The 20669-nt window shown below is 48.8% G+C and overlaps 1 protein-coding gene across 2 annotated transcripts in view; it reads right to left on the bottom strand.

The window, feature by feature from the left end:
• Positions 1 to 20669, bottom strand: part of ITPR2 (inositol 1,4,5-trisphosphate receptor type 2) — a 409555-nt gene that overhangs the window by 276389 nt on the left and 112497 nt on the right. For both annotated transcript variants that reach the window (XM_084764875.1, XM_084764876.1), the window contains exons 14-20: positions 17280 to 17421; positions 14338 to 14499; positions 7087 to 7259; positions 4655 to 4774; positions 4383 to 4568; positions 3073 to 3324; positions 1557 to 1701 (exon numbers count right to left, since the gene is read on the bottom strand). In XM_084764875.1, coding sequence (XP_084621001.1) covers positions 1557 to 1701; positions 3073 to 3324; positions 4383 to 4568; positions 4655 to 4774; positions 7087 to 7259; positions 14338 to 14499; positions 17280 to 17421 — 1180 coding nt within the window. The remainder of the gene's footprint in view (positions 1 to 1556; positions 1702 to 3072; positions 3325 to 4382; positions 4569 to 4654; positions 4775 to 7086; positions 7260 to 14337; positions 14500 to 17279; positions 17422 to 20669) is intronic.

The raw sequence follows: 20669 nt of genomic DNA, 5'->3' as shown, positions 1-20669 counted from the left end.
TCTGGCTACTACAGGAAGTAACAAGGGTGAGATGCAGCCTCCAAGACACAGCTCCAAAGTAGGCTGCCCTACAATGTGTCAGAAAAGCTGTGTCATTCCAAAGCCTAGATTACAGAACACTGCTTGTAAGTGTGCTGTGTGTGTGTGTGTGCGTGTGTGTATGTATGTGTGCATGTGCACATGTGCGTGTGTGTATGCATGTGTGTGTACGTGTGTGTATGTATGTATGTGTGCATGTGCACGTGTGCGTGTGTGTGCATGTGTGCGTGTGTGTATGTATGTGTGCATGTGCACATGTGCGTGTGTGTATGCATGTGTGTGTACGTGTGTGTATGTATGTATGTGTGCATGTGCACGTGTGCGTGTGTGCGCATGTGTGTGTGCGTGTATGTGTGTGTGTCCACCTCTCACTCTCTTTCCTCTTTCCTCCCTACTCTATCACCCCATCCTACTCTTTTTGTCACTCTATGGGAAGCCAGGTATCATGTCACAAGGACATTCAGCCCACAGAGACGCCGTGTGGCAAAGGGCTGAGAGGCGTGTGGTGACAAGCCAGGAGAGAAGCAGGCCCCCAACGACCACCTGAGTGAGGCAGAAACGGGAGCAACTGAACAGACGCACTGCCCCACGCCCAGGCTGCTGACTCACAGAAAGGCTGCTACACTGGGGTGGTGTCTCCTGACAGAGGCTAGCTAGGACAGCAGGGGTGGCGCGACAGCGACCTCGATCTACTTCTGTCACTGTGCTATCCTCACATATCAATTCCGGCCATTGAGGCTGACCCACCACGTGCCTGAAGGTGGGGAAAGGCATCCAAAACTGTCCTTACTTACCAAGCATAACAATTAAATACAAACAAAAATAAAACAAGAAATGCTATAATTCATTGATAGTTGAGATAAGAGCATTTTAATTATCAAGGCATAGTAAAAAGTAAAATAAAGTGGGCTTTCATTTGTAACTCTACCCCCCCATTAGTATAATAGGAATTCGACATCACTAGTTACTGAGTACTTTTGTCACAAAGACCAACTTAGAAAAGGTGATTTTTTTTAATTTTAAAATTTGTCCTGGGGAGGGGATTTTTAGCCTGAAGTTTTTTCTTTGGTGTTTTGTTTTGTTTTGTTTTTCTCTTCTGTTTCAAACTGGGTGAAATCACTTGATTGTGGTGTAATTAGCATGCAAGGCGTGTTTCTATACACCACATATGGTTCCCAAACTAAGTAAATAAACAAAAGTCTAAAATACCAAGTCTATATTTTTATCATCAGCAGATGGGATTATATCAAATGCTCTAAATATTAAAGCAAAGGAAAATCCCTGATGCTCGGTGCATCTGATTTCTGACAAGAACACACAGTTGTGCCACAAGTAACTGTTTAAATGCCTCAAGTGGGGCTGGAAAGACTGCTCTGCCCCTCCTCCAGAGGACGTGGGCTTGGCCCTCAGCACCAACATGGAGGTTCATAACCATCTGGTTCCAGGGGATTTGATGCCTTCTTCTGACCGCTGTGAGCACCAAGCACATAGAAAATAAATCTAATAAATTTAAATACCTCAAATGTCAGTTTGTTTTTCTCTTTGTCTCCAAAAGGAAACGGCTGATTTACAACTTCTTTCAAATATTCTTCAACGAATTCCATTGTCAGGGCAAACTTCCTCTTCATGTCGTTTCTGGAAGAGTCTGTGATGGAGTCATACCTGGGCAGAGAGAGACATAAGAGCAACACTAAAATGTGGGCATGCCAAGATCCTGACTCCCAGAGTGCACGGCCTTGGACACATCAATCAACCTCTTTGGGGGTGTGTCTGCCTCCGATCTACCTGTGATGGAGGTGGGGGGCGGGGGGATTGACGGGGCTACTGCACACTGGGATGGAACAAGCCAGGTCGCATCTGCCAGCACCTCACAGGCTCAGCAAGCAATGGCTGTTGGGATGGTTTGTTTACCAGCTCCCAGAAACTCCCTTCCTCCTGGAGAGCTGTCTTTGTGCCCTCAGGAGAGAGCATCCTATTGGCTCTTCCCAGGTGAACAGTATGAACAAAGTGCGCAAACGGCCTCCCTGTGCTTTCCAGTTCAAAGCCAAAGATGCCTCGCTTTGCACTCATCTGCTGGATTTAGACACCCTGATAGACATCTCTGTGACAGCTCATCTCCACTGTCAGTCTGGCAGGATCTAGAATCCTCAGGTAAACACCTCTGGGCACATTTGTGAGGGGGCTCCCAGGACCAGTTAACTGAAGAGGAAAGGCCCCACTAAGTGCAGAAGGCACCAGTCCTTAATGAATAAAGAGCAAAAGTGAGGTGTTAGCTCTCTCTGCCTCCTGAGCGCAGAGTCAGGGTGACACTGGCTCGGGATCCTGGGGCCGAGCCTTTCCTCAGGATGGGATGCTCCTGGGGCCGAGCCTTTCCTCAGGATGGGATGCTCCTGGGGCCGAGCCTTTCCTCAGGATGGGATGCTCCTGGGGCCAAGCCTTTCCTCAGGATGGGATGCTCCTGGGGCCGAGCCTTTCCTCAGGATGGGATGCTCCTGGGGCCGAGCCTTTCCTCAGGATGGGATGCTCCCTCCGACTATGGACCACAACAAACCTTTCCTTGCTTAAGCTGTTTCTCACCAACTACTTAAACTGTCAGAACAGTGGAGAAAAGTAATGAACACAATGCAGTTTCCTGTCAGCTGAAGTGAGGGAGCCTCAGTTGAGAAATGCCTTCGTAAGATCAGGCTGTAGGCACAACTGTAGGGCATGTTCTTAATTAGTGACTGATGTGTGAGGGTCAGCCCCTTACGGTGCCATCCCTGGGCTGGTGGTCCTGGGTTCGATATGAAAGCAGGCTGAGCAAGCCATGGGGAGTAAGCCAGTTAGCAGCACCACCCTCCATGGCCTCTGCATCAGCTCCCTCCTTCAGGTTCCGGCCCTGCTTGAGTTACTGCCCTGACTTCCTTCAGTGATGGACAGTGATGTGGAAGTGTGAGCCAAGCAAGCCCTCTCCTCCCCTGGTTACTTCGGTTACAGTGGTGTTTCCTCACAGAAACAGTAGCCCTCACAAAAACATAAGGTTCCCAGACATACTCGTGAATTGTGATCTTCGTGGGGATCTCAGTCCAGAGCCGGGCGTAGCGAACAGGCACCACAGACTCCTGGGGGTCCCGGTCAACATGCATGTGGAGCATGAGTCGACAGAAAGATGCTCGGAGGTCAAAGGGCAGGCTCTCGTCAGACACACACCGCAGGATCAGGTCTACAGACAGCTGTGTTGAGATCTGGTTGATGGCCAGATACTGGCGGTCCAAGCACATCCTTGCGAAGAGGTTTAGCTGGTACCTAAGCACATGAGAGATGCTATGGTACCCCTCACCTCCTTTAAGGCCCCGGCAGACAAAGCCCAGCCAGCCGCGGGAAACGGCAGCCCTTTGTAAGCACTTACAACAGTGAGTCAAACTCTATGGACAAATGGCAGCACAGCTCTAACTCTGTCCCTGTCACTACAGCCTCCCGTGACCGGGCTTTCTGTCCTAAGATCCAATACACCAAGCCTGTAATGGACATGAAGTCACACGAAGGATGGGGGGAGGGGTCCCCACTTGGTTTGTGAAGCACACAGGATCAGTCCCCACACTGCTACCACCGGGTTCTCCAGCCTCGAGGATCAAGGCTGCCCCACTGGGTGTGGTCTTGAGAGATTCAGACCCTGGGAGACTGCAGAGGTTATGCATCCTTCCCGGGGTTCCTACCAACTTCTGCCTTGGGTTTTATCCCTTCAATTCAAGAGCCTCTTAGGTCTTTAACTGTTGTTGCTTTTCTCCTTGAAGGTGAAGGGCAGCACCCACGTGCCACAGCACTTAGGAGAAGGCCAGAGGACAACTTTGGGTGTTGGTTCTCTCCTTCCACCATGAGTTCCAGGGATCGAACCCAAGTTGGCGGGCTCCCACTGAGCCATCTTGCCAGCCCCTGAAATAGGTTACTGATCCCAACACATTGACCCCGGGAACCACCTCTAGTGCTTGTGCTACTCAAGGCGGGTGACCCTTCAGAAGAGCACATGCTCACAAGATCCATCCTGGCCCCCTGGCACTTCCTGCAACCAGATCTGTCTCTCCCTAGTCTCTCTCCTGTCGCAGTCCACAGGCAAAGTCCCACTGCTTCTCACCTGCCCCGACCTCCCATCACTAACAGGAAGAGAAGCCCTGATGCACCAGAAAATGTAAGTAGAAAGCACAGGCGTGCACGTTCATTTTGGAGTTTTTAGGAGGTCCTATTTCAGCTCTCCTCCTCTGACCCGGGGTTTTTTAATGCCCTCTTAACTGTTGCTCTGATTCTTAGAGGTTTGGGGGAGTAGGCTCACTGTGAACACACGGCTGGAGCAGAGCGATCCTCAGTACCTGTAATAGGTCAGAACTTCTAGGTCAGCTTTGGTGCCTTCCCTGGCTTCCTGGGCGAGGTGCCTGATGGCTTTGCCATGAGGCTCCTTGTTGCTGTCAATCCAGTACAGCCAAACCTCCTCGTCATCAATGTCTTCGGGCAGGATGGAGCTCTCCATGGGGTTTTCCACTTGCATGGACACCAGCCTTGAAACCAAGGACACGCACAATCTATTAGGACGCACGCTCACAGCTCGGGCTGCTCTGACGGATGCCTCCACGGGGCAGCTTACTTTGTCTGAATGAGGATGTCCGCGTTGCCAGGGCTCAGCATGAATTTGCAGATGAGCTCCTGAGTGACGGGGATGGCAGTGCTGTTGGACACGCAGAGATCAGACAGGTAGTCCAGGAACCTAGGAAGGGGAAAGCAGACATTAAGAAAAAGCATTTTTATTTTTATATCTTAATAGGGTATCTTTTACTGATTCCTCAACAATTTCATTATTGTAAACAAACTGCCCTGAGTATACCCAATCATTTTTAATTTTAAAAATTTACACGCCAAGTATGGTGGCACATACCTGTAATCCCAGCACTTGGGAGGCAAAGGCATGTGGATCTCTGCGAGTTTGAGGCCAGCCTGGTCTACAAAGCCAGTCTAGGACAGCTAAGCTACACAGAGAAAGCCAGTCTCGAAAAAATAATTTTTTTAAGTGTTGAAGTGTGTGCATGACTGGACATGGACATGGGTAAGCCATGGTGTGCATGGAGGTGACAGATCAGCATTCAGGAGTCGGCTCCCCCCTTCCACCTGCAGCACTGTGTCAGTCTGGCCCACAGACGCTGGCTGACTGTCCTGCCTCCACCTCCCATGTCACCCGGGGAGTTGCTGGAACCACAGATGTGAGCCAAGTGTCACTGCACACTGCTCTTCTCCCAGAGCCCAGGGGATCGAACTCAGGCCGACTTCACTGGCAAACACTTTTGCCCACCGCACCATCTCACCAGCCCAAGACAAAGCACTTTAATAAAGCCATCACAACAAGAATATAACTTGGAATTTAATAAGAGAAGATTATTTGATGTGGTTTTCAATGCAGAATTTTTCTGTGTGCTGTTTGTCTGCTGCATCATTAAAGGCAAATTAGCAATCCTTTTTATTACAGAGAAGCCTTTTCAGAGTGGGCATGCTTGCTTCTATTTCACCAGGGGGAGGTTCATCCATTAGCAGAATGACTCATGATTAGACAATCATTTATCATCACGTGGTGGCAGCACCTCGGAGGCTGAGGCAGAGGATTGCCTCAAGGAGAAGGTCGACCTGGGCTACATGGTGAGTGCCAGGCCAGCCTGGCCTACAGCTCTAAGAGGAAAAATAAAGAAAACAGAACAGAAGGCCCTAGGTTCAACACGGTGTGGTGGCACACGCCTGTAATCCCAGTACTCAGGCAGAGAGGCAGGTAGATCTCTGTGAGTTCAAAGGGAGTCCAGTACAACTGTGCTCTTTTTTTTTTTAATTTTATTTTTTTTTATTAATTTATTCTTGTTACATCTCAATGGTTATCCCCTCCCTTGTATCCTCCCGTTCTTCCCTCCCTCCCATTTTCCCCTTACTCCCCTCCCCTATGACTGTTCCTGAGGGGGATTACCTCCCCCTCTATATGTTCATAGGGTATCAAGTCTCCTCTTGGTAACCTGCTGTCCTTCCCTGTGCTCTTATAATACAGAGAAACCCTATTAAAAAAAAAAAAAAAGCCCTAGGTTCAATTCCAGACACCAAAAATAGAAGTAAATAAAAAAATCATTTCCTTTAAAATCTAAGTACCACCGAAGGCTTCCTTCATGAGAATGCACTGTATAATATTTAAATAAGGCACCTCAAGGGGTGCCAAAGGCGGCCCATAGCTGTGCTGGTTGGTCAGCATTCACAGCTGTCCTAGGACACATGTGGCCCACAGGCTGCAGGCACAGCTCCTGTGTGAGTCTACATGAACTCATTTTGGGGTTTTTGTGGCTTCTTTTTGCAGTATTGGGGACTGGACCTTGAGCCTCACACTCTCCTACTGGGCTAGCTCCTCGACTACTTTTAAGTTTATTTTACCAAGGGTCCTATGAAGTTACCCAAGCTGCCCTTAAACTCGCTGTTGCAGCCCAACCCTTGTAATCCTCCTGTCTCGGCCTCCTGAGCAGCTGGGATCGCAGGTGTGAGAATACACGGATACACTTTGAAAAGCCATCTAGAAGTGGCTTTGAGTATATGAAAATGTTTGTTGGTCTGAGGCCCGGGTGGGGCGAAGCAGCCTAACACTTCCCTAGCATGTGTGATCCATCAGTTAGATCCTCCCCCCTCTCCCCCTTACCCCCCCACCCATACCCTCACACCCCTACCCCCGCCACCCCCCATCCTCCCCATGCCCCCCACCCCCCCAACCCGCACCTCTCGCACCAAAAGACAAGGCAACAGTGTGTCTAAACGGCTCTCTGCATCTGTGAAGCACTAACAGTTATCACAGAAATAAACACATAGTCTGCCCATCAACAGCCAGCGCTACAAAAGATGTTTAACTTTCTGAACTTCCAAAAATAAATCTTCCATCACTGCTAGAACAGAGTTTGGTGCGGCCACCAACAGCCCCCTATCCCCCCCATCCCACTCCATCATCCCCCCCACTATCCCACCTCCCAACTCCTGCCGCCCCCCCCCCCCCCCGCCACTAGCTCAGACCTCGGCTCGCGGTTCCTCCTGAGCAGGCTGACGAAGGTCTCAATTTCTTTCGCAGTGATGTGTTTCTCCAGGAGTTTGCGGTTGTTGTGCAGCAAGGCTGTGATCGTATCCTCTGCCAAAATATCGTAGCCGATCTGGGACTGCATAATGCAGAAGTTCTTGGCGATGTATTCCTGTGGAGGGGGAGAGCCGTCAGCGAGCGCGTGCTGCACACTGCCTGGAAGTGGCAGGCTCCCTGGCTTCGGCAGCTCGGATCAGCCGAGCCACAAGGAAAACCCAGTGAACGTTTGTCAGAAGAAAAACAAGTAAACAATTCTCCAATAAAGAGAAGTACTTGAGGAAATAAAAGGTATCTGCAGTCACATAATCTAAGCTGGAAGAGAGGGCTGAGGATGGAGCTTGGTGGGAGATCGCTTGCCTGGCACAGGCAAAGCTCACAGTTCCAGCCTCAGAACCACACACGGATGACTAATTAAGAGCTGTGTCACTACTCATTATTTTTAAAATGCGTACTGACCCTCTGGTAAGTGATTGATAACAATCTAAACTGAGTTTTATGCCATGGTAACTTAGAATTTCACCAGCCTGCAAGAGGTGCTCTGACTCTCACCAGAAGCCATAACTATCATTTTGGGTAAAGTAATAACTTCTAAAAATCGCATGCCTGCCTGGTGCTCCACTCCTAGGGCTTGAGATCTGTGCAGATACTTGCAGGAAACAGCAATCAAATAGGATCATAAATAGAATAGGTCAAGTTATTAAACAGATCCAGCCACACAATAACTACTTCATAACAGCCTCCAAAGTTCTGGGCGCCACAGGAGAGGCTGCGAAGGCCGCTGTGTACCTGAGAGAGATCTTCTCTCTGGGGATCACACGATAGTGACAAAAGACAGCAGATGAGCAAACAAAGACACTTTTACACAGGGATGAGCAAAATGAAACAGAGGACAGAGACAAGAGGCAACCATGGACAGGAGAGGCTGAAGAAAATGACGTGTGAGCAAGGACAGAGCGGATGTAAGGACAGCAACCATGTGGGCACAGGAAGAAAGACACCAAGCAGCGGAGTGTCGCCTGCAAAGGTCCTTCGGAAGAGGAGACTCCGTGGGCACACACCAGGTACACACATGGTGCACATACAGGCAGGCAAAGCGCCCATATACATAAGATAAATATATTTTTAATTGTATAAAAGAGAGTCAGTTTGCTTAGATAATAATTTCTTGGTTTAAAAAAAAAAAACAACAACAAAAATCCTGTGAGTGTGGCAAAGGCCAAAACGTTATTCCAACAGAAAGTGTGTGCCATTGAGAGTTTCAATTGTGTATTATTTAAGTCTGCTCCTTACTCTTTCTTTTAATATTGTGTGTGTGTGTGTGTTTGTGTGTGTGTGTGTGTGTGTGTGTGTGTGTGTGTGTGTGTGTGTGTGTGTGTAGGTCTTTGCACCACAGCATGCAGTACCAACAGGTGCCAGGAGAGGGTGTCGGATACCCTGGAACGGGAGTTAGGATGGTTGTGAGCCCCACCTGGATGCTGGAAACTGAAGAGGCCACTGCTCTTCACTACTGAGCCACCTCTCCAGCCTGTTCCTTGTCCTTCACACTCACAGTGCTATGTCCCAAGCCTCAGCCCCTTGTTTCCACGTTCTGTGCATCAGCCACACATACACATAACCTTAGAGGTAAGGAGCGTGACGCCTTCCGTGACTAAATGCTCCCATTTCTGGAAGTTTCTCCTTGGGAACGCTCCTCTGCTTCTATGAGGAGATAACTTATTAATTAGAAAGCGTTCTACGCCTTGGGCGAAACTTACTGGAAAATATCTAGTCCTTGAAAATGATAAGGGTTACACAAATCTAATTCTAATCTAGGCAGTGTCTTATGGTCTTTCAGAATGATGGCTTGCTATTGGACAGCCAATTAATTAAAGTAAAACTCTCTTGCAGTTAAAGCTGTATATTGATTCGCACACTTTTATGGCCATCAGAGTCATACTCTGAGAGAACAACTTCTAAGATGCTGATAAATAATTAAATGGAACTTGAGATGCTATTGAGTTTTCTAAATAATAATAAACCCAAACATAACATTGAAGACCTGGGTTGGCACTGAATCACACGTGAACTCTTTGTTAGTGTGCTAAACGCAGGTGGAGACAAAGGAAAATTTAGGTAATTAAAGCAAAAAAATAAATAAAATAAAAAGTAAAGCTTTTCTGCCTACATTTTAAAAACCTTGCTCTGTAACATCAGAGAGATGTTTACGGCAGTTACCCTAGATCAGTGGTTCTCAACCTATGGGCCCCAGCCCCTTTGTGGGTCAATGACCCCTTTCATAGTGTCATCCAAGACCATCAGAAAACACATGTATTTACAGTAAGATTCATGACTAGTAAAATTACAGTTATGAAGTAGAAACAAAAATAATGTTATGGTCATGGCCACCACAACATGAGAAACTGTGTCAAAGGTTGGGACCACTGCCCTGGACAGGTCAACTTAGGGGAGGCGCTCACAGCTCAGGGGACATGGCTCTCTGTGGTAGGAATCCAGGGCAGAAGACGGTAAGCTGGTCACACTGCACTCAGTCAGGAAGCGGGGTTGGGCTGGCGCTGCCTGCACTCAGGGCTAGAAGCACCCTCACAGATGTGAGGTGAGTCTCCTTGGTGATACTGCTCTGGTCAAGCTGAGAGAGGAGAGCCAGCCTCACACGGCTCCTTGCTTATGCAAAGCGGTCCTGGTTTACTGTTGACGGTTTCGCGCGTGTACAGTGTATTGTGACCATACCTATTCGGCTCCCAGACAGAGGCTGTCAAACATTCTGGGCCAGAAGGCTGCTGCTGCTGCTCCAACACTACGGAGAAAATTTGAGGGACTGTCCAGGCAGCCACATATCACTGTCATTTCTATACTTTTGGAAGCTGTTTGCCTGCACTTCCTACATATTTAGATAATACTTATTACTTCTTAAGTCTCTGGTGTGGTTAAAGGCTAGAGATTTATAGTCTTACCATTAAACTATTTAGGATGATAGAAATTGATAGATAGTACAAAACTTTATCCAAGGGTTCCAAATATACAAAAGTAAATCTTACCTGATAATTTTTATAGTTGTTATTATTACATATAGTTTGTTATTGTAAGAGAAAAAGCCTTTTGTTAGAGTAAAGGGGGAAGATGCAGGCATAAGGTTATTGTGTAGTTCAAATGCTGATTTCTGTACCCCCATCTGCTGTGTAAACACTTCTCCCTTGTATGCCAATAAAGCAGCTTACATCCAATCACTGAGCAGGGGAGAGAATAGGGCTGGACTTCCTGCCAGGTAGGAGGGGAAGAGTTAGAAGAGGAAGCTGGGGGCTCAGCCACAAGCACGGGTGGAGGAGAGATGGGGAAGATTCACCTGGAGCAAAGAAAGAACTAAAAAGCAAGTCACGTGGGGATTGTGTCAAGATGGAGTTAGGTCAACATAGAGGGTTAAGAACAGACTTAAACTGCTCGAGATTGTGTTGTGAAGCCTTATAAACAAACATAAAAGCATCTCAACTATTTGTGTGATAGCCGGGTTAAGAGAGAAACTAAGAGAAACACAGTCATATAAACATGACCCTAACAGCCTCCCATTACCCTGTCTTCCTGTGTGTGCAGGTGTTGGCCAGGCAGCCACAGCTGCTGCTTGTTCAGGAACGCAACATACATCACGTCACGCCCAGAAGACAGCGGTCCACAGGGCGCCCTCCCAACTTCCAGCTCTTCTACTCTTCCTACCATTCTTCTGAAATGTTCCCTGGGTCCTTGGGGTGAGAGAGACACCCCATCTGGGTCTGAGCAAATGCAAACGCACATAACAGGATGGAAGAAAGAGTTCCTAATGAGCCTCTGCAGGTACAGACCCTTGATGGCCACGCAGGAGCCTCCGATCCTCGGTCAGACTTACCTCTCGGGGACAGGAGAGGAAGGAATGAGTCACTCACAGCTACATGACCCAAGGAGATCTTGAGAGCATGTAAACATCAACCTGGGCAGGTAATTGGTGTGTGTGCGCATGTATGTGCACATGCTCATATGCGTTTGCTTGTAAGGAGATGGGTGTGTTCAGGACAGGCTCCCGGAATGCCTCTGAACACCAGGTGCCAGATGGAAGCAAACTGCCTGCGGCTGGGCCTTCCTTGCCATGGTGCACTGGGCCCTCAAACTGAGCCTGAGAAACAACTTCTGTCAGTTTCTTCCTGACAGGTGTTGATCACAGCTAAAACAAAGTGACTAGTTCCAGGGACCCAAGAAGAGAAGTGGGGAGTAGTGAGGCACCCAACACTGCCTCTGCACACGCACCCCTGCACTAACCTAACCAGGAGCTGCATACGCACCCCTGCACTAACCTAACCAGGAGCTGCATACGTACCCCTGCGCTCACCCACTCAGGGGCTGCACACGCAGCCCTGCGCTCACCCACTCAGGGGCTGCACACGCACCCCTGCGCTCACCTAGCCAGGAGATGCACACGCACCCCTGCGCTCACCCACTCAGGAGCTGCACACGCACCCCTGCGCTCACCCACTCAGGGGCTGCACACGCACCCCTGCGCTCACCCACTCAGGGGCTGCACACGCACCCCTGCGCTCACCCACTCAGGGGCTGCACACGCACCCCTGCGCTCACCCACTCAGGGGCTGCACACGCACCCCTGCGCTCACCCACTCAGGGGCTGCACACGCACCCCTGCGCTCACCCACTCAGGGGCTGCACACGCACCCCTGCGCTCACCCACTCAGGGGCTGCACACGCACCCCTGCGCTCACCCACTCAGGGGCTGCACACGCACCCCTGCGCTCACCCACTCAGGGGCTGCACACGCACCCCTGCGCTCACCCACTCAGGGGCTGCACATGCACCCCTGCTCTCACCCACTCAGGACCTGCACTGGATGCTCTAGTACCATATCCCTGACTGACTGACTGACTGACTGACTGACTGACTGTCTGTCTGTCTGTCTGTCTTAGGATTCTGGATCTATTCCCTTTCCCAGGGAGACATGAATGCCACCCCCGACACAGGAACGTCATGACACTGCTGTACGACCCCAGGGGCAGCACTTCACCTGAAAAGAAGCAGGCAGCACTACCAGGATGGTCTCAGAGGTGCCTGTTAGATTATGCATCACATGTCATGTACCTACATCCATGATATGTTTAGGGCCTGTTATACTATCAGGGTGTTCCTGGTTCTTGATGTAATACGTACTGTCTAGCTAATCTGTTTTACACATTCTTTTTAGTCATTTCTTAATCTTGAAGCTGAATTCCAAAGCCAACATATTTTAAAACATTCTATCTAAAGGAAAAAATAAATACTTTCAAGCTCTAGGAGATGCCTCAGAGCCTGGAATTACACTCTAGATCCATTCTTAAAACTGTAGCCTGGGGGCTGGAGAGATGGCTCAGTGGTTAAGAGCACCGCCTGATCTTCCAGAGGTCCTGAGTTCAAGTCCCAGCAACCACATGATGTCTCACAACCATCCACAATGTAATCTGATACCCTCTTCTACAGATAAAGCACTCATATGCAATAAATAAAATAAATCTGGCAGCTGGGGATGTGGGGAGTCATGGTGCCTGCCCGGGGCCAAGTTTGATTCCCAATGACACAATAAAAAAAATGGAAAAAGAGAGCAAACGAAAGCACTCCAACCCTGAGCGCATTGCTCAGCTTCCTGCCTCCATGTTTTACCACAACTCTTTAAACTGCTTAAAACTAAGCCTGGATCAAAGTGAGTGGAAGCTGCGAGCTGATCTCTACTTCCCCCCCACACCTCATACCTCCACACCCACACCCCACACTACTGTACCCCACACTCCTACACCCCACACCACACACCACACACACACACACACACACACACACACACACACCCGATTTGTCACCCTGAGCTCTGCTCTCAGGCCCTGCCTCCCAACCCTCTCTCAGGCCACACGCTCTCATGAACTAAACTCAGGAAAACAGCAGTGATAACCCCTCTACTAGGTAAGAAACACACGGAGCATAAACTGCCAGGTGATCAATAAGGTAAAGAGCTTCATGTCAGACATTTGCCTTATCGAACCCGGTGCAAAATATTACAGGTGTTTAAAGATGGTTTGCATTGTGTGTGTATGACTGCTTTGCCTGCATGTACCTGCACCATGTGCCTGCCCTGCCAACAGAAGACAAGAGGGGACACTGGATCCCCTGGAACAGGAGTTACAGTAGGCCATGAGCTGCCACGTTAGTGCTGAGAAGAGAGCCCAGGTCCTCTGGAAGAAAAGCAGTGCTCTTAACCACTGAGCCATCTTTCCAGACTCTATATTTTTAAGACAAAATGAGACTTGCACTGAGTCTCACAAGTAGAGCACAGCTTTTGGCTAGATCTACATCCCTAGATCCACACAAGCCACCCCGTCCTCCACAGCTCAGCCTGCCCTAGGACCACGGCGGCCTTGCCAATGCCATCACTCTTCCGTCCTACCCTGCTGCAGTTTGAATGTGGAATGTCCCCATTGGCAAATGAGATAGACCACTTGGTCCCCAGCAGGGGGCAGAGCAATGGAAGGTGGTAGAACCCCCCTGGAGGAAACAGGTCACTAGGGGCGGGCCTTGCGGTTTTAAAACCCAACTTCTTGTTTGCTCTCTGCTTCCTGTTCTGCCAAGAGGTGAGGAGTGGCCCTGTGTCTTCGCCTCCAAGAAAGACTGTACACCTTCAAACTGTGAGTCCAAATCAGCCCTCTCTCCCTGGAGTTTCTTCTTGTCGGGAATTTGGTCACAATGACAAGAAAAGTAGCCAATCCTATTACTCTGGATTCCTGAAACACCTACTCCTGCACCGCCATGCAGCTGATGCCACTGGCCAGAGCTCCCTAGCCCCTGAGCATCGCGGTCCTCTGCCCTGCCCCCCTTCAGACCCTTCCTCCTGCTTCAGGTGCCTGCGTTGGGTCTTCACCGGTAGATGACATCTTAGGAGCACACACAGTAGGCCTGCACCTCCCAAGCTCCTCATGCCAAGAACAGGTCAGGGTACCCTGCTCAGCAGGTGCCGGGACCAAGCACAGGTGCTCAGCATGCCCACCTTCACGCTTACCCCCTAAGAATCAACACCTATTTAGCACCACAGTCCTTACAGATGCTCCGAGCTGCCACATAAAGCTAGTCCATTTTCCACCTCCTCCGGTCTACACTTTAAACAGCAAGCGAAGCCAGAGGCTCCGGACCCACGGACCCACCTGGTTCTTCCTGTAGTCCTGCTGCGAATGTCGCAGCACGCGGTAGCAGAGCCGCAGCACGTACTTGTAGGGGGCGTAGCGCTGGTCGCCCAGGTCCTCCAGCCGCAGCATGGCGCCTTCTCCTGCCTTCTCCTTGAAAGGTGCTTTAAGGATCCCAAACACCTGGAGGAACCAAAGGATCCTCCTGATTAGATGGACACATGTGCCTGCTTTGCAGCCTATTTGCATTTTTAACAACAGGGACTTTAAAACACTGTAGAAATGTGAGTGGAATTATGCAAAGGGGGGCGGGGGGAAATTAGTGATTGTGAGTCCTGGATGATAAACACTGATGAACCAAAAACCCACGGCCTACAAGAGTGCCCAAAGTCAACAAGTCTGCTGCATCAACAGCATGATTAATTTTATTTAGAAATTATATTTTATTTAGATGGTAAATATCTGTTTGTATCAAGTTACATGGACATATTCAGATGAATTAAAATATATTTTCTAAATGCTTTTATTAGTCTGTTAATTTTCTGCAACTTTCTCAAATTACAATAATATAAAGGACATGTATACTTTTTACCTGAAATTTACCTCAGGTTAATGGCTTTAATTACCTTGTTCTAGGAAAAATACATATTCACCAATCACAGTGACTCTAAGTACATGAAAGTCTTTCTCAGAGAGTCCCTTCACTGTTCACAGCGTGCAGATAAATGGCCACAGGAATGAAGGCTCCAACAAGGAGCCACGGGAGCGATCAGGGGGACCCTCACCACCTCCACTCTCAGAGGGACCCCCACCACCTCCACTCCCAGGGGGACCCCCACCTCCACTCCCAGGGAGCCACATTCTCGCTAGGTCAGGGAGCACTGAAAGAGCAGTACTGCAGGCAGCTCTTCCTTGAAGAGAGACTGCAGGAGGCCTTCAGGAAAGGAGGCTGAGAAAGTCCTCTGTGAAGGAACGCAAGATCACAGCCATGGGCCTCAAAACAAGAATTCAAAATGGAAAGGAAGTGTCCCCTGGAGTTCATGAAAGATGACAGTATGTTTCTTTGAGAGTTTAATGTTTTTAAGTTTCCTTCTGCTGCTGTGGGAGCCTACACAGGATAAAGAATCCGTCAAAATACAGAGCCTAAGTGGCCCTGGGGTGCCCAACTCTAATTAATATATCTGCACACATACAGCCCCGACATCTAAGGCTCAGAGTCATGGAAGAGGAGGTGGGAGACTGTAGGACCTGAGGACCATGTGCCCTGTGATGGCGTCTTGTACGCGTGACAGGGAACCTGTAAGTATGAACTCTGAACAACACGGTGGCCTGAACGAGACCCGTGTAAGGCCAGGGCCAGTCGACATGCAAGCTTGGATGAGGGAAATTCCACGTGACCCCAGCCTTAGATGAAGAGCCAGAGGGGTCCCTGCCCGCTCCAGGGACTACGTCCCACACAGTCTGTCCAACGCCAAGTGGTCAGCACTGGACTCCAGTGAGCAGTGCTAAATGGACCTGTAGGTTGTACATACATATAAAATAATTAGGGACAAATCGTGAATGTGGAGGCGAGAGATGTTGGAAGGGAGAGAGGGGGCAGAAGTAAGATAAATGCGGCCAATATTTATGCATGGAGTTCTGGAAACATGAAATTATTTTTGAAAATAAGAATCTTATGTTCACTAGAGCTTGAATTATTTTGTATCTATATTATGAAATAAAAGGCTGGATGTCTCATAATTTACTCAAGGCCCTAAAAGCCCCTGAGATCAAATGTTTTCTAAAAAGAACTTACTGGTGGCAGAAAGACTTTGCCCCTTAGACCTGTAAGCTTTAGTTTATTTCTGAAAAACAGTCTCAGGCATTCTACAGCCATCAGTTGGCATGATGTCTTCAGTTTTCCTTTCCCAACTCTGCCTTGTAGGTTAATTAATATTAAATTAGTGTCATGCTTTTTTTAAGATTTCTTTATTTTTATATTTATTTAATGTATATAAGTGCTCTATCTGCATGTACCCCTGCACACCAGAAGAGGGCATCAGACCCCATTATAGACAGTTGTAAGCCACCATGTGGTTGCTGGGAATTGAACTCAGGACCTCTGGAAGAGCAGACAGTGCTCTTAACCACTGACCCATCTTTCCAGTTCATTTTTTTAAAATGTTTTTAAGGCTCTTCCTTGAGTCCCTATGTGGTTCATACAAAAGCTAATTATTTTAAGTAGCAAATAAAACAATAAAAAGAACGTGTAACTGCTGGAAGTCTGTATGCAGGTTACTAGGAAGGAATAAACTTTCTGGTAAAGCTGTGCACTTGAGAGTTCTGGACTAGATAGACTGCCACGCCTCCCTAGAGCAGACAGAAGCAGGTGGGATGGTCCTAAGGTCACCTGGAAAGGCTAGTCAGAAGTTTTCCCAAGGCAGTTTCTGGAGATGCTCTGACCATGCCAGGTACTCTGGGGATCTGTAGTGTGTGCCTCTGAGCTGGCCTTAAATGGTTCCTAACTCTCACCATGCATGTCCTATGGAATTCTCTCCAACAGTGACTATGAAATTGCTTTTAGCCAGTGGATGTGGCATCTGTGATAATGATGCAGTACTCAGATTTTTCTCCATTTTACAGTCTGGGATCTGCACCTGGAGGACAGATGTCAAGTACCCTAAGCAAGATAATCCCATCACTCCAGAGCAGTCAAGCTACAGCTAACACAGCAGCCAGCACAGGGAGTCTCAGTCCACTCTCGAGATGACAGTAGCCCCACCTAACACCTTGACTGTCCCTCTGAGAATCCCCCTGAGCAAGAACCACCCATAGACTCAACTCTCACAGTTAAAACTCACAGAAGCTAAACCAAGCGTCTGGGTGTCTTTTGTTACCCAGCAAGGCATAACTGATACAAGGATTTCCCTGAATCTGTAACTCAAAACAGAAAACGTGCAAATTCAGTTGGTTAAGAACCTCACCTGTGCCAGAATGTTCTGTTCCCTCATTAGTTTCTGCCGCTCTCGGTTTGGCCTGGTAATGACCACATCCAGCACATCCTGCCCACTGTTAGTCACGTCAGCCACAAAGAAGATGAGGTCTTCCAACAGCTTTGTCACAAATCTATCACACATACACACACACACAAAAAAAAAAGATTGTGACAATTACGAACTATTGAAAATTAACTCTAAGAACTAAAACACTAATACAGTTAAACTTTAAAAGAAAAAAACATATTTAATCAACAAGTTATAACATCTAATGCAGTTGATACCTGAACTGTGAAAATATTTCCTGTCCAGTTCCCCCCTCCCTGCGTTCCAGTTCTAACTCTATCAAATATTTGCAAACAGTTATTAAATACAATCCTGTGAGTATCAGAAACCAGGGGGCTGGGAAGACAACACGGCTGTGACTCCATGTCCTCCACACACTGCTCTTCAAACCATCCTCCTGATAGAGGTGGCGCCCGCAGGCTGGAATGGGGCTGAAGCCAAGTGGTTCTCTGCTCGTGTCGTCTGGCTTGAGCATACATATTTCCTCCTCCTGACTCCATAACTGGAACTAGGTGATTGGACATGAGAAACAAACGGCTCAGTTTGCCATGACTCTAGGCTACTCTTTAAATGGGGGGCTGGAGAGATGGCTCAGCGGTTAAGAGCACTGACTGTTCTTCCAGAGGCCCTGAGTTCAGTTCCCAGCAACCACTTGGTGGCTCACAGCCACCTCAAATGAGATCTGACACCCTCCTCTAGCCTCAGGGGTACAAGCAGGCAGAGCAATGAATGCATAATAAGTAAATAAATCTTTAAAAAGATAAAATAAAATGGGTAACAGTTATTTTAATATATATTATATATATATATATGCATATATGTGTATACATATGTCTATATGGCCGGAATCATGATTTTGGTGAGATATCAGTTCCCTACCAAGGTTGGTTTTCACACTACACACACACACTACACATGCACACTACACATGCACACACTACACACACTACACACACACACACTACACACACACACACACACACACACACACACACACACACTACACACATACACTATACACACGCACACTACACATGCACACTACACATGCACACTACACATGCACACACACTACACACACACACACACACACACACACACACACACACACACACACACCACACACACGGGTGTTTAGCCCCAGGAGGCCAGAAGAGGGCATCCAAGCCTCTAGAGTTGGAGTTACACATGGTTGTGAGCTGCCACGCGGGTGCTGGGAACTGAACTTGAGTCTTCTCGAAGAACGGCCAATGCTCTTAACCTCTGAGCCATCATCTCTCTAGCCCGAGAACGCTGTCTTAAGGGCGAGTCACTGCGCATTAGCCCTAACGCACAGTGGAGCCTCTGGTGACGATGAGGCAGGGAGCCAAAGACACGCAGCTTCTTGTTCAGGTGTCCACTCATAGGCCACGAGAGAACAAAACAAACAACAACAAAAACTCCCACTGGTTGTTGTCAGCTGAACTCAAGCTCGGTTCAACTCCGCAGTGGCTTGTTAACGCCCCCAGCTCCTGCCATCTTACTGATTTTCTTCTAGTAAAGGATTTTCTGTGTGACTCAGTTTAAAGCAATTCCTCCAAATTGAAGCATTCCATCCTGGAGTGAGGAAGGGACAGGAGACTGCACAGTAAACAAAACTTCACGTGTCACAAGGCTGCTGCCGTGGCTGTAGGAGCTATGAGGGTTGCTGGGGAGAGGAGGCAGTGGGCCGTGGGGCTGGCTGCCTACAGGAAGCCTCCAGTGCAGAGGCAGGAGTCATCACCCTGCTGGGGCCTCAGGGAGGCGGCTGCCTTAAGTCACCCCTGATCCACAGTCCTGCTATTGGTTCTCCAAGTGAGAGCTGCCTGGAACCATTGTTCTGGTCGGAGGTCGGCCCTGTCAGAGGAGAGGAGCTGTCTGTTCATACACCCCTAAGAAAAGCTTTGCATCAGACTTCCGGTCAGATACGGCAAAGTCAGGCCAAACATTTATTATGTATTTTAAAGACACACACCTGAAAGTTAAAAAGGCCACAAGGATCAAGAACAAAGTAAGAGCTGGGCATGGTGGCGCACGCCTTTACTCCCAGCACTTGGGAGGCAGAGGCAGGCTGATTGTTGTGAGTTCAAGGCCAGCCTGGTCTACAGAGCGAGTTCCAGAAAAGCCAGGGCTAGAATGGAGGAACCCTGTCTGGAGAAACCAAAAATAAATAAATAAATCTTAAAAAAAACAAAAACAAGCAAAACAAAAAGCCAAAGTGAGAATAAAGCCACAAAGAGTGCATATAATGTAGCAATGCTGAAAGGATGTGGGAGGGGCCAACACAGGCAGTGAGGACACCAAAAGGGCCCCCCTCCCCTGCAGAGGTTCAGAGCCCTGTGTGGGCTGCAGCCAGGCAGGTGCTGAAGGGACAGGTAGCACAGAGAAGGACCCTCCCCGCCTGTGGTCACAGCGATCACATGGCTCACCTCACCAGAGGCTCTGAGTGCCCACCCTCAGCATCACACCTCACCGTGGGCTGGTGGAGAGGGTCGGGGGAGGCCACGCCACAGCGGATAGAAAATGAATGAGAGCAGAGGTGGAAAGCAGCAGCGTTCCACCTGAGAAAAGGCTGCGTAATTAAATTCCAAAACACACGGAAGAGTGACATTGGGAAAGACAGCCATCATGCTAAAAGTCAGAAGGCTGATTCATCGCTAATAAAACCTAGTAACAAAGCCATCCCCTAAGTGACATCTAAATGAGTGTGTTGTCACTCCTCAAAAGATGGAGGACGCAATTACCACACACACACACACACACACATACACACACACACACACACACACACACACACACACACAAAAGAACATAATTTAAAATGGTAGATGTGAAAGAAGCATAGACGGGGGAGCAGAAACATGAGAAGTCGAAAGTATATGTAAGATCACCCAAGTAGTATCAGAAGCACACAGATCACAGCATCCAGAGATTTTTAAAGCAGATTATAAAAAAGAATGAGAAGTTAAGGAGTTCGAGGATGCCCTGGGCTATGTGAGACCTGGTCGCCAAAAAAAAAGGAAAGGGAGGGAGGGAGGGAGGGAGGAGAGAGGGCGGGAGGGAAGGAGGAGAGAGGGAGGAGGGAGGGGGAGGGAGGGAGGGAGGAGAGAGGGAGGGAGGAGGGAGGGAGGGAGGGAGGGAGGAGAGAGGGCGGGAGGGAAGGAGGAGAGAGGGAGGAGGGAGGGGGAGGGAGGGAGGGAGGAGAGAGGGCGGGAGGGAAGGAGGAGGGAGGGAGGGAGGGAGGGAGGAGAGAGGGAGGGAGGGAAGGAGGAGAGAGGGAGGAGGGAGGGGGAG

The sequence above is a fragment of the Acomys minous genome (assembly GCF_964271855.1).
Source record: "Acomys minous genome assembly, chromosome: 17".
Classification (NCBI taxonomy): Eukaryota; Metazoa; Chordata; class Mammalia; order Rodentia; family Muridae; genus Acomys; species Acomys minous.
Note: the sequence above shows the minus strand (reverse complement) of the source record. Positions and strands in the feature narration are given on the sequence as shown.